This window comes from Acanthochromis polyacanthus, chromosome 17 (genome assembly GCF_021347895.1).
Source record: "Acanthochromis polyacanthus isolate Apoly-LR-REF ecotype Palm Island chromosome 17, KAUST_Apoly_ChrSc, whole genome shotgun sequence".
Taxonomy (NCBI): domain Eukaryota; kingdom Metazoa; phylum Chordata; class Actinopteri; family Pomacentridae; genus Acanthochromis; species Acanthochromis polyacanthus.
Window position 1 is genome coordinate 3,405,815 of NC_067129.1, and position 12,606 is coordinate 3,418,420.

The 12,606-nt window shown below is 40.3% G+C and overlaps 1 protein-coding gene across 1 annotated transcript; it reads right to left on the minus strand.

The window, feature by feature from the left end:
* LOC110951351 (hepatocyte cell adhesion molecule-like) lies at window positions 1-8,650 on the minus strand. Its single transcript, XM_022194355.2, has 7 exons — window positions 8,282-8,650; window positions 4,491-4,832; window positions 2,208-2,489; window positions 2,024-2,117; window positions 1,832-1,905; window positions 1,669-1,742; window positions 1-732 (listed from the first exon to the last, which is right to left on the minus strand). Exons 1-7 carry the CDS (start codon window positions 8,442-8,444, stop codon window positions 583-585), a joined length of 1,179 nt encoding a protein of 392 aa, XP_022050047.1. The 5' UTR covers window positions 8,445-8,650; the 3' UTR covers window positions 1-582.
* Window positions 8,651-12,606: the final 3,956 nt, after the last annotated feature.

The following is a 12,606-nucleotide window of genomic DNA, read 5'->3' on the forward strand; positions in this document are numbered from 1 at the left end:
GAAAGTGTAAAAGGTTTTATTCATTGGAACTGGTGGAAGATGATCTACAAGCATCAGCACCGATCAAAACACATCAAGAAAAGTGTAGAAATAGAACAAAAAGAAGACTTCACATTTTTATTAAAGTGGATATAAAATTCTAATACCATAGTTCCTATTCCAACATGGCTCTGCCTCTATTTATACTGAAAACACCATTAAATCATCTAGTAGAACTAAAACTCTACATTATTTTACCAGATTTTCACTGAAGGCTACAGAAAACATCACAGAGAACAGAGTGGCACTTCTGAAACTGACACGGCATTTTCTTTATCACACATCAACCGCGATTTTAGAAGTCCAGTGACCAAGAACCTCAGTGGTTCACCCAAATACAGTCTTCAAAGTCAGTTATAAACTTGTCTGCCTTAATATTCCTCCCCAGGCTGAGCTGATAAACCTTCAAACAACTCAATCATTGGCAGCCAGTGGTTGAAATTACAGTTTCTCAAACTCCAGGTGGAGAATCAGAATCAGGACACATTAGGATGCTGTGACCTGATGCTCGCCGTGTTGTGGAGACTTTAAACATCTGAGTGTTCAGGCGTATCGAAGCGAGGTCCGAGCTGGAGATCCATTCGACGGGGCGAGAGGTCCGGTGTATTTAGGGGGAGTAGAGTAGCAGGGAGGGTTGTCAAATTCAGATGGAGATCCAATACTGTTACTGGAGGAGTCGTCTGTGGAGGGATCCTACAAGACAGGACGACATTAGATCACACATACACAGGTCAAGATATAACAGAGGGACTTTTGAAGTCCATGGGACACATCTTTTGTTTCTCTGTGGCTATTTTGTTTCTTTTCTGGTCATTTTCAGTCCATTTTGTTGGCATTTTAGGTCTTTTTGTGGTCACTTTGTGCGTTTTTTGTGACCATTTTCAGTCTGTTTGTGGACATTTTAGGTCTTTTCGTGGTCACTTTGCAATTTTTTGAAGTTATTTTGTGTGTCTTTCATCATTTTGTGTCTTTATCTGATAATTACCTGTCTCACTGAGTCATTTTGTGTTTTTCTGTGGTCATTTTGCATCATTTTTTTTGTCATTTTGTGCAGATTCTCACAAACTGACCTGTTGGTAAAATATGTTTTGTAGAAGAATCTCGGACTCTGGTTTTGCCCCGTTTTCTCTGAGACTGTTAACAAGCAGAAGTTTCTGCAGTTGTAGAGACAGTTGGATCATTCCGCCTCAATTGAACGAATGCCTCACGACCATCTTCAGTTTGACCAATTTTTCTTAAAAGTGGTGAACATTGAGTTGCCCTTGTGTAAAATCTAGAGTCATAGGTAACCTTAGTTTTTATGTTAAACATACTTATAGGAAGTTAATTTTTATACCATGTTTTTTGCAACAATTTGTGGAGCAATGTTTGGAGTGGCATGACTTGAGAAATAATGTAGCTAGTGCACCATATATTATGATTTATATCATTATGTTTCATACTGTACAGAACACGTTAGGTCCTCTGCAGTGCAACCTGGCTCCACTGATTTTATTTTCTTAACACGAGCAGTGGTTTATTACGCATCAGATGGGCTCATATGAGTGAATATTACTTCTCATTTTAAGTCTTGCCATTTTCCGTGAGTCACAGAATGTCATAAAATCAGCGTATAGATGAAAGATGTACCTTTTGTTGGAGGATGTAAAGTGAAGTTACTGCATTAACCCCATTATGCTCTGTCATTTTTGGAAGCATATCATCTGTGGAAAAGCACAAAAAACTGGACTGTCATTCAAGCACAGAAAGAGAAAGGACGGATAAAACAATAAAACACAAAACAACACTCTACCTGTGTGACTGATTGGTGAGTGATGAGGGTGATCATAAAACCTGGGCAGAGGTTTTCTAGGTGGATGTTTGGGCCTAAGATAACAAAATGCATTAATATTATCATGTTTGTTTATTTATATTTAAACAAGTCCTTAAAAAATCTATCTTTTGCCATTGATGGTTGATTTCAAACCCTAATAGTGAGTCTTACTTTTTGGAAGGCGTCCAGCAGGCACAGACTGTCACCAAGGTGATGAGGAGGAAGATGCCTCCAGTGGAGAGGATGATGTAGAGGGAACTTCTTCCTGGAAGGATTCACAGAAACAACGTTCTTTATTTAGATAAAAGATCAGCTGGTGTGTCACCTTGTTTTTAGTCTAACTCAGACCACTCACTGTACACCGTCAGTCTGATGGGCAAACTGGTCACGTTTCCTACAGGGTTCTCCACAGAGCAGCTGTAGACGTCATCGTCTTTCATCAGCACCCTCAGGATGGTCAGCAGCTTCTGGTCGGGCGACAACACGAACCTCGTCTCATTGGTCAGCGGCTTCCCACCTTTGAACCACCTGTACGTGGTTCTGGTTCCGTTGTCATGGGAACAGTTGAGGACGACGTTCTCACTGAGCTCCAGCACCGATGAGGACTCCATGTGGACGTAGGGCCTGGATATGGACTCTGGATGGAAGAGATTTTAATATTGAAACAGATAAAAAGAGGAATAAACATGCTTTTCTTCATGTTTGATGCCGTATAATAACATTAATCAAAGCAAAGATGTCTGTACAAGGTTGTATCTAGTTTGGTTTCAACGATGATTGAGTCCGTTGTGGTTCCTCGTGCATCAGTTTATCCTCACATACTAAAATAAACCTACAAGCTGGAGACCAACAGTGACAGTTAGTGTAGAAAAAAAATAAAAAAAAATGTTGAGAAAAAGGTAATTTTTTGGTCAAAAAAATACAGTTAAATAACAGAAAACATCCATCTCATGAAAATACAATAATTTTCCAATCATATAAATGGTATTTATCAAAATTAATGGTAGAAAATATAAAATGGAAAAGCAAATATCCAAAAATCTCCATCACTGTTACAGGGACTAATTAAATATTTATGGATCTTAATAAGTGATTTCCAGAACCACCACTGTGCCTATTTGTGCTTACAGTTTGGCCTCTATTTAAACTCATCACATCAAACAACAGTGCTGCCTTCAGTGCAACTTAAACTTCTGTGTTGCAAGAAATCAAAATCCTAACAGAGACAAAAATCCCTTTCACATAACTTGTATCGCCTCATTCTGATAAAAAAAAAGTCTGTAGTGTCTCTGCTGACACTAAAAAACAAATAAATGGTTAAACTGATGTTGACTACAGCATTTCCAGACAGTGGGTTGACTTTCAGCCTCATGAAGTCCCTTTAGTTTCTTTTTTTCTGCTGTGAAACAAACAGAATTCCAGCTCAGACAAATGGAGCGCAGCCATTAATTCATGGAGTCCAGTGACCTCATGGTTCCCAGCATAACTTCACCCGCCTACAACCTGAACAGAAGCTTTATCAGCAAACAGAAAGTATCTCAGAGGATGCATCAGACATTTAAATCTGTCCAGTAAGCTGGAAAACCTCATACAGTTAGAATGAAGTCTTTTCTTGTAGAAATATGCGTTTGGTGCGAAGCTCAGGAGTGAACCATGATGTCTTTGAGAAAAGGCTGGACAGTGTCTCTACTGTGAGATTCACTGGACATCAAACTGGCTCCAGAAATCACTGAAACCTTCAACTTTTCAGATGAAACTCCTGAATGTAGAGAGGACAACTGCAGGTCTGCAAGGTCCTATAGACATAAAATATTTGCAGCTTCTTTTCTGAGCATAAACTGCTTCAGCTGTGAAGGAATATGCAGCTTAAACAGCAGCAAAATGACACAAATATAATAAATTCTGAATAAAAGTCCATCAGTTTTGTCTCCATGAACACAACACTTAGTTTATATGTGAGTCAAGACATCAATAATCAAATCTGGTGATTAATCTGAACTTCAAATCAGAGAGAGATGAATGATTAACCCTTGTGTTGTCCTGCAGGCCAAAATTGACCCGTTTCAAAATTTGAAAATGTGGAGAAAAAAATTTCACAGTGAAACTTCTGATGTCCGCATTTTCAACATTTTTGGGAAATCTTTGAAAATTTTTGGGTGACAAAAAGAAATGTTATAAAACTGTTGTTTAAGAACATTTATTAAACAAAATCAACCAAATTCAGCGAAACTCACTGGATTTGGGTTGATTTTTTGGAAAAGTTCTTAAAGAAAATATTTGAAGTTTTAGTGCTATATATGTAATCATTTAAGATATTTTGGGGATTTTTTAGAAGATTTTTATTCCTTTTTTTTGGAAAATATTTACAAGAATTTTCTTGCCAAATTTGGGGATTTTTTTAAAAAATAAAACTTTCAAGGGAAATTTTTAAGGAATTATTGGAATTTTCTTCCTGAAGGTTTTGCAAATTTTTAGAAATTTGGGGAATTTTTTGGCTGATTTTTTGTATTTTTTCAGACAAGGGAACAATATTTTTGGTGCCTGTAAATGAAGACAACAGGAAGGTTAAAGAGGATAAAATGTTCTTGCATCTTTAAGAAACCATTAAAGAACCATGTAGCAGAACTGGTCCTCCTACCGTCTACAGTCAGTGTGATGCTGCCTTCTCCTGGAAACGTATCATCCGTGATGGAGATCTCCACGTCATAAGTCCCATCATCAGAGGGTCTGAGGTTGTGGAGGAGCAGAGTCCCGTTCTCAAACACCAGGATTCGGTCTCGGTATTCAGGCCTCAGGGTCCCGATGATGTCGGTTCCGATCGACTGGACCACGGTGACGGACTTTTCTCTCTGGAGCTGCCACTTGATGACCGGCGGGTCGATGCTGAAGCTGCTGTAGCTGACGGACAGAAGAGCTTCGCCTCCCACTGAGCCTCTGATCAGAGTGTTGGGGATCGTCATGTTCACCGCCAGAACTTCACCTGCACAGAAACACAGAGGAGAAGTTCTGCTTTAGAGTTTCTCAGACATCCATGATGTGCAGGTGGAGAGGAAACGTCTGCTGACACCATCTTGTTTGTATAAGAATAATTTTATCACAAAGAAGACGGCATCTGATCAGGCTCCATGGACAGAATGGTTTCTGTTAGGAACAGAGCCCCACTGTCCAGACAAAGAGCCTATTGGATCAATCCCCTCTGATCAAGCCAAACTATCGATAATACAAGTAAAGCATGTCTCAGGTCAGATGCTACAAGAGCTTCTTCTGCATGTTCACCCAAAGTAGAGCTTAACCGTCATCAGTACATGTGGCAAAACCTACTTCATCAGTACACTGGGTAGTAGTATTTCATCTGTTTCATCTTTCTGTACCTGTTCGTTTCCTCACAATGTATATTTTCCAAAAACGTGTGCCATCTATAGATACAAATAGATGAGCATTTGTTGCACACTGGGGAGCCACCAGGGAGTTTGGGCCCCATGAAAAGAAATTTTACTGGGCCCCTGTAGCGCTGGACATAAGGCCGGTGAAAATATTTTGTGCTGTTTACATAAAACTGTGCATTTTAATGATATTTTTGACTATTATTTCCCATATTTGTGAAAAGGACAATGTGACAGTTACTTGGTAGGGGAAGCATTGAACACTGAATACTCTGAATACAATGTTTCATTTATTTACTGCAAGACTGATTCTCATTCTTCAGCATAAAATTTCCCCAAATTAAATTACATACCTGAATAATACAAAACTTGAACATAAAATAACCTCTTCCATTAAATAAATTATCATCTGTGAAGAAACAGATAAAATAAAAATAAATAAATAAATAAAATACAAAAAGCCAACTGCCTTTTATGATTTCTCATCACCATCTATAGAATCATACAACAAGCACAATAATAAAATCAGCTGGAGATGTTAAACTAAGTAAACAAAGTAGGTCCATTCATAAAGAAAAAACACAACAGGCCAGATACAACCTTGCTCAGCCAAGCTTCCTCTTGCACACATATTTACAATACATATTTACAACTGGGCCTTGCTCAACCTTTCTAACCAAGAACCCAACGCCGAGCCTTCTCAGTAGCAAAATCATTGATCAGATCTTTGAAGTCTAGCTTTCTAGCCAACTGACTTTCGATGGACAACATGGCAAGACTGCAGAGCCTTTCCTGTGACATTTTGAACCTAAAGTAGTTTTTTAAAATCATTTTTAGCTTGCTGAAAGCTCTCTCACCACCTGCAACACTAACTGGCAGTGTGCAAAATATACGCAAAGCAATACACACTTCTCCAAAGATGCTTTGCAGCTGCAGCTTACAAATAGCATTCAGGAGTTCAAGAGGGGACAAGTTAGGGAGGAAATTGGAAGCGTATACACTGTTAAGGTGTCTTACTTCATTTTCAAAATCAGGTGTAAGATCACCAGAATACTTTGTGATCAATGGTTGGCACAGAGAAGAGATTTTGTCCTCACTAATCTGCCCAACTTTCAGAACAGCAGAAAATTCATTCACAATATTCGCTGTGGTCTGGAACCTAGTTCCCAAGTCACTTATGATCCTGTCCACAGCAGTAAAAACACAGTGTTCCGAAACACAGTTTCTGCACTCTCCTGAGATCTCTCCTCTTCAGAGGTCTCATCGTGGAATCTTCGCCTTTTCTTCTGGCGGCTGCAGTTGCTCACCTTCTTCCTCAGTTGTGGGTACTGGGGCTTGTTCAGGGGTAGGGGGCTCACAGGCCTCATAGACAGCTGCTGCTGCTGCTGCTGCTGCTGCACTTGATGTGTCTGTTCAAACATGCATCATTTTGACACGGGGGGGGGGGGGGGGGGGGGGGGGGCATTAAATATGGGCAGCTTGCTAAATGTGAACAGTGAAATATAAAATTCCAGAGTTTTCTTCAAAAATATGAGCTAATATGGGGAGAAAAGTGAGCTAGCTTAAAAATCACAAAGAGAGTAGAAACAACAACAGGCTAATGTTCCAGAACTTTCCACCACATGAACCAAACCCACCTTGTTTTTTGAAAAACTGGGTAACATATTGCCGGCCCTTGATTCAGTAGGAGTGAACCATTTTATGTAAAAATGGAGGGGGGGGCCCTTGAGAAATGTTTCCAAAACAAATAAACTTAGTGTTACCAGCGCATTATAAATAATATTTATTTATTATTATAAATTAACAAGATAGTGCCATATTCATTTTGGCAGTATTATAATTTTATCAGGGGCCTTTCTGGGCCCCTGTTAATGATGGGCCCCTAGAATCCTTCCCCTTTTTCCCCCCTTTTCGGCGCCCCTGGTTGCATATAAACGTCACTGTAAATACTCGTGCATGCACATTCAGACGTGCACATCAGCATCGTTCCGCCTACAGTAATCCGGTCATTAGATGAAGAAAAACTACTGTATCACTGTGGAAAGTACGTGATGTGGGCACCACGCCCCGCCACCACCACACACTGGAGCCCGTTTTCATGGCGGATCCACTTCACCATGGCAACAGCTGTCGGCCTCTGGGACGGGCCGGCGTGAGCCAACAAAAGTAGTGATTGTTTGTTCAAATTTCCTTCTTGGCAGTTCATGAAAAGAGCACTGGGAGCGATCCAGACGCCAAGCTAGCGCTGCAGAAACAGAGCAGCCCAGTGACTCTGCTGCTGGCCACAACAATGGCAGGACAGTGACGACACACAGCCACAGCTGAAAACATGTGAAAACACTGGTTCTGGTACGGCCTGTAGGCACACTTACAGTATTACTTACAAAGGAGTGGGCGCAAGACTGTAAAAACACCCACAGTCTGAAACAATCCAACACCCCGACAACAAACGGCATCTTTGTGAGTGTTGTGACGTTCAGTTTTCAATAAATTGCCAATTTAATTCTACTTTAATCTGGATTAATAAACTTTAGTGACAGTGAACGCGTCATATTTTGCAAAATGCTCCACAAACGACCATAAATCTGTGGCCATATCAAACAATTTACACGTTTTATTTGTATTTGAATAAAGAAAGTTTGCAGTTTTGTCCAGCCCCCAGTTTGCTATCATAAAAGCACAGCTGCCTCTGAAGTTGTTCTGTCAATTTTAGTGTTTATTCTTCATTTTTTAGTGTCTTTTTAATTGTCAAAACTGACTGGAAGCATCCTCTGATTGTTTCATCCTGCAAAAAGTTCATTTTGACATTAATATCTATCATATTAATATCTATCATATCATACTATTTCTAATTTCTAAAATCCCTCATAGTTAAACTAAAACATGCAAATAACCAAATTTTAACTTCTACATTATAAACTACAAATAAAATTCATCTTTGCAACCTTTCTCAGAAACCAAGCATGGATTGTTGTTGCTATTTGACACTTGTGCAGCTAATTTTAATGCAAATTCAACGCAAAAAACAAACAAGAAAGTGACATACCTGAATTGAAGAGTCCGAGACATACGAGCGATAAAACCTGGTGGATAATTTTGGCTTTTGAAGCAGCTTCCTTCTCTGCCTTCATCTTGGGTCTCAGGCTTTGTTTTGCTCCCAGACAAGCAGCATGATTTGCGACTCTGGGCAGGACGGAGGACACAGTCATTCATTCACACGCTGCTGGGACTGAGTACATGTTGTTCTCAGAAGCAGCAGCAAAAGCAGGACAAAAGTAGGTGTGTCTGGATGGTCATTGTGTCAGTTTAGCTATCTTTATATTTTTACTGGAAAAAATAAACAGAAGTTTGAGGGACTTGAGCGTCCACCATCCCACAAAATGAAGGCATCAGTGTTTAACCACTGTGTTGTTGGGGGAAAAAAACATATTTTCATGGTGAAACTCCACATTTTCAACATTTTTGGGAAATCTTGGAACATTTTTTGGTGAAAAAAGAAATGTTAAAAGTGTTTATTTAAGAACATTCACAAAAAATCAACCAAAATCCAGCAGTCTTCATCTGCTTCTTTAAAGTCTCATGTCTAGCAGCTCTGTCTCCACACCACATCGCTACTGTCTGCAGCACAGGTGAGACTCTGGACCAATCAGCTGCCGTTGCTCCACCGCTCCCTATATAAGCTCAGCATTTGTCTCTCGGCCGGCTCGGCCGAGCTAGCTTGATCGCCAACAGGAGAGGCCGTCTGCGGAGAAATTGCTGCTGCTGGCTGCGCTTTTGGCATTAGACACGGTAAGAAGATAAATGCTTGTAACCAGTAGCGTTGTTTTGTTGTACATTAAGTTAGCAACATGTGAAGAGTTGTGTTTTGTCATGTTTGAGCACTTTTGGGCTGCGCTTGGTCTGGACTCGTCAGCTAGCATAGAGGCTAATTCATGCAAGTTAGAGTGCCTATATAATGAGAGTGGCGACATGACGGGTCCAAAAAATTTTGGTCACGTGATCTATAGGAGCCATTTTGTTTCCAATTCATGAATGCCGGTTATGCCTGTTAACGTTGTTTACAACGCAGAGAGTAATTCTAGGTCTTTTTTGGCTTCATAAATACCTGAAAAATGACGGGCTGTTGTGCCTTTGGGTGCACAAATCGATCGGAGAAGGGATTACACATGTTTAGATTTCCCAGGAGTAGTGAAAGAATGAAACCGTGGGAAAATAAAGTCCGGAGAGTGGGATGGAAACCGACTTCATGATTTTTGTGCCAGGTTAGTCCCATGTATGTACTTTCATGTTATGATGTATGGGTGAATGACAGATAGAAAAGTTTGATGTGATTTTAGGCAGTTGTGGTTATTTTGACTTTGACCGTTTTCATGCATGGAGATTGTCGGTCAGTATAGCCTTCTTTAACCCTTGCCTCAGGTTAAATCAGGACCAGCTCTCCGTTTAAAGGGTTAGATTCTATCTGCCTATTAGTATTCCACCTAACAGGTTTCAGCAGAATAATTAAGCTGGTGTCGAGGAATACTCGCCTAGGCCCTAACTGTCTTCTTCCAAACGTCCTACCCCTCTTACTCCAATAAATACTCTCTTACTAAGCAGCCCTCCTAAGTAGTAGAATTGATTTATTGACCACGTTTGTTAACGACAGCTTTCCTCTTAAAACTGTGGCACTTGTTGATATTCCTAGGTTCGTTTTAGAGGTTTGGAAAACTAACCTCAGGGGTAATGTTTAAATAACTAGTTGGATTAAAATAACCTTTAAGAACCATTAGATTTAATGCACACAATCAACTTAACTTTTTACCACTATGCAGAATAGGTGAATCATAATCATTTCATTAGACTTCTCTTTAAATGCAATATAGCGTTTTATTAAGCAATTATTAGCAGGGGCACAGCATTAATTCATGATTAAACAATTTAATTATTTCTGATTATTTCTTACTAAACTAAGCTGAGCGTACCTAAGAATCTTCTCTAATTAGTAAATTTAGGAGAGCGAGCGGACAGCGTGGCCAAGCTGCCACGCCCCGTCTTGACCTGCATCGAGTTGAAGTACTCGATCGACCAGTAGACTCGGTATGAAGTCTTCTTTGTGGATGGAGGGTGTTCTTCCTAGGCAGGGGGAGTGGAGAGGTCCCGATAGCCAATCGTTGGTCTGGCAGTTATCTTTAGTAGCAGCTGGAACACAAGTGCGGGCGTCTCAGCTGTCTTCTCAGTCGGATGGTGGTGGTGGAAAGCCCCCGTCTCATCAGGCTGTGGTGGGTCACTGGGTCCTCCAGCCCCTGGAGTGGAGCAGCCCTCTGCTGCTGCCTCCTGTGCCTCTCTGGATGCCATGGGTGCTTGCCTCTCTTCATCTGTTTGGAAAACTGCAGACCTCTCAGGACTCTCCTTTCAGCAGAGTGTGGTCCTCGCTTGTTGAACAAAGTCAGAAAAAGACTTTGCCTCCAACGATGTTCTCAGCGAACTCTGGAGCCTAAGTCCCGCGTTGTCTTCACGTATTTCGGCTCTTCAGAACTTTGGCAATGCTCTCTGGCAGCTCCGGCGAGCAGCATCTCCCCCCTCCGGGGGAGAACTATGAATTCAGTGTCTCTGACTCTCTCTTTTATAGTGTCATCCTCTAATACACACATCTCTGGCTAGGTACACCCCTGACACCGTCTAACTCATGCAATCAACTTGTTATCACATACATCAGTAATACAGAAGTCATGGTTTTACAGCAAATACACAGCATCCACCTTCCGTTGTTAACACACACACGCATTGCTTGAGACATGTTGCCAAGACCATATTTGGCCACAGAACTTCCTCAATGTCCTCCTTTCTGCAGTGTCATGGTGACTTCTGCTTTTTGCCCTGCACACAGCTCAGAACAGCACAGATTACTTCAATTCAAAACTCACTTAGTTACACTGAATCACTTCTTTAAATCATTTTTCTTAGCATGATCAAATAACTTATTTTAAATAATTCTCTTCTATAGCAATCATCATTTCCAGAATATATATCAGCCTATTAAAATCATTCTTGCATCAAGCATAAGCATAATCATGTGGTTAACTTATATAGTTTCTCATTTTAACTTTTCATTGGTTTGCTTAAAGCTTTTATTTAGGTGGTGGTTGCTCCTGGGATCTCAAATAACTAGGCCCCACTTGACAAGATGCATGAAATACGGGCCGCTGAAGTTTAACGGGGTAACCCATTAAACTTCAGCGGCCCATCTGAACTTCGACAACAGCCTCCCTGTTCATTCACATGATTTCCAATTCAACAAACAGCTGACAGTTTTCTGTTTCCTATTTTCTGTTTTCCATCCAACTTGCAGTCACTTATCAGCCTCATATGACCCGAACAGGCTCCGTGTTGTTTACCTGTTTCTGGGCTGTTAGCCGCCGTTAGCATGAGGATGCTGTTAGCCATATGCTTACAGCTGCAGCAGCGTACAGGCGGACGGGAAAACGTATTTTACTAAATTGACCGAAGCTGCAAACTCGATGATGGAAACATTATACACCCATGGAAACCTTAGATTCTCATGAATCCGCCGGTATAAACCACTATCAGATGTGATTACCACAGCGCGTAATATAAACACATTTGTCCAACAAACAGCAAATAACGTAAACGGCACAACTCACCTTTGAAGGCTCAAAACTAGTCACAGATGAAAATATTCAACTAAAAACGCCCATAATCCAACCTTGGACATCCAGACAATACAAGCCAGTAAATTATTTTGTCCAAAACATGTCTTGAAATCAGTAAACAATCCATAGTTTTCGTGAATGTGCACCTCGCGCTGCGCGTCCCATATTGAGTGAATGGAAACAAAATGGCTTCAGATCCCCAGTTGTCGCTACTCTCATTATATAGGCACTCTAATGCAAGTGTTCAACGGCTAATTTAGCTAGCTTGCTAACTTGGCCTCTGAGCACCTGAAATGTTCATTCATGCCTCAGCTGTATTCATTATTAGCATGAGCTTCTCATCCTGTATCTCTCAAAGTTATTACACTTTAAAGTTAACAGAAACCCATTCATCTGCACTAGTTTGAAGTAAACTGAAATCTCATTACACCCCCTCTCTCTTCAATTGCTTGAGTTTAGTACAGTATGTAAAGTGAAATTAATAATGTATGAACTAACAACCTGCAATTGTAATTATTTATTATTGAATGTATTTGTAGTCCAACACAAGATGGCACACTGCACTTGTAGATCTATCACTGCACGAGCTATAAAATCTCCAAAAAACCTAGAATAAATCATCTCAAATTTAATAAATGTTGAAATCCTACATTTCTGAAGAAGAAAATATTTAATTGTATCGATTTTTTTAAATTTGCAGTCGATAAAACAGCTTTAG

Coding starts and splice junctions, on each gene's coding strand:
- LOC110951351 (XM_022194355.2), bottom strand. CDS start 8,444: ATGACTGTGTCCTCCGTCCTGCCCAGAGTCGCAAATCATGCTGCTTGT. Junction 1,743..1,831: donor CTCACCAATCAGTCACACAG/GTAGAGTGTTGT, acceptor GCTTTTCCACAG/ATGATATGCTTCCAAAAATG. Junction 733..1,668: donor TTTACATCCTCCAACAAAAG/GTACATCTTTCA, acceptor CCTGTCTTGTAG/GATCCCTCCACAGACGACTC.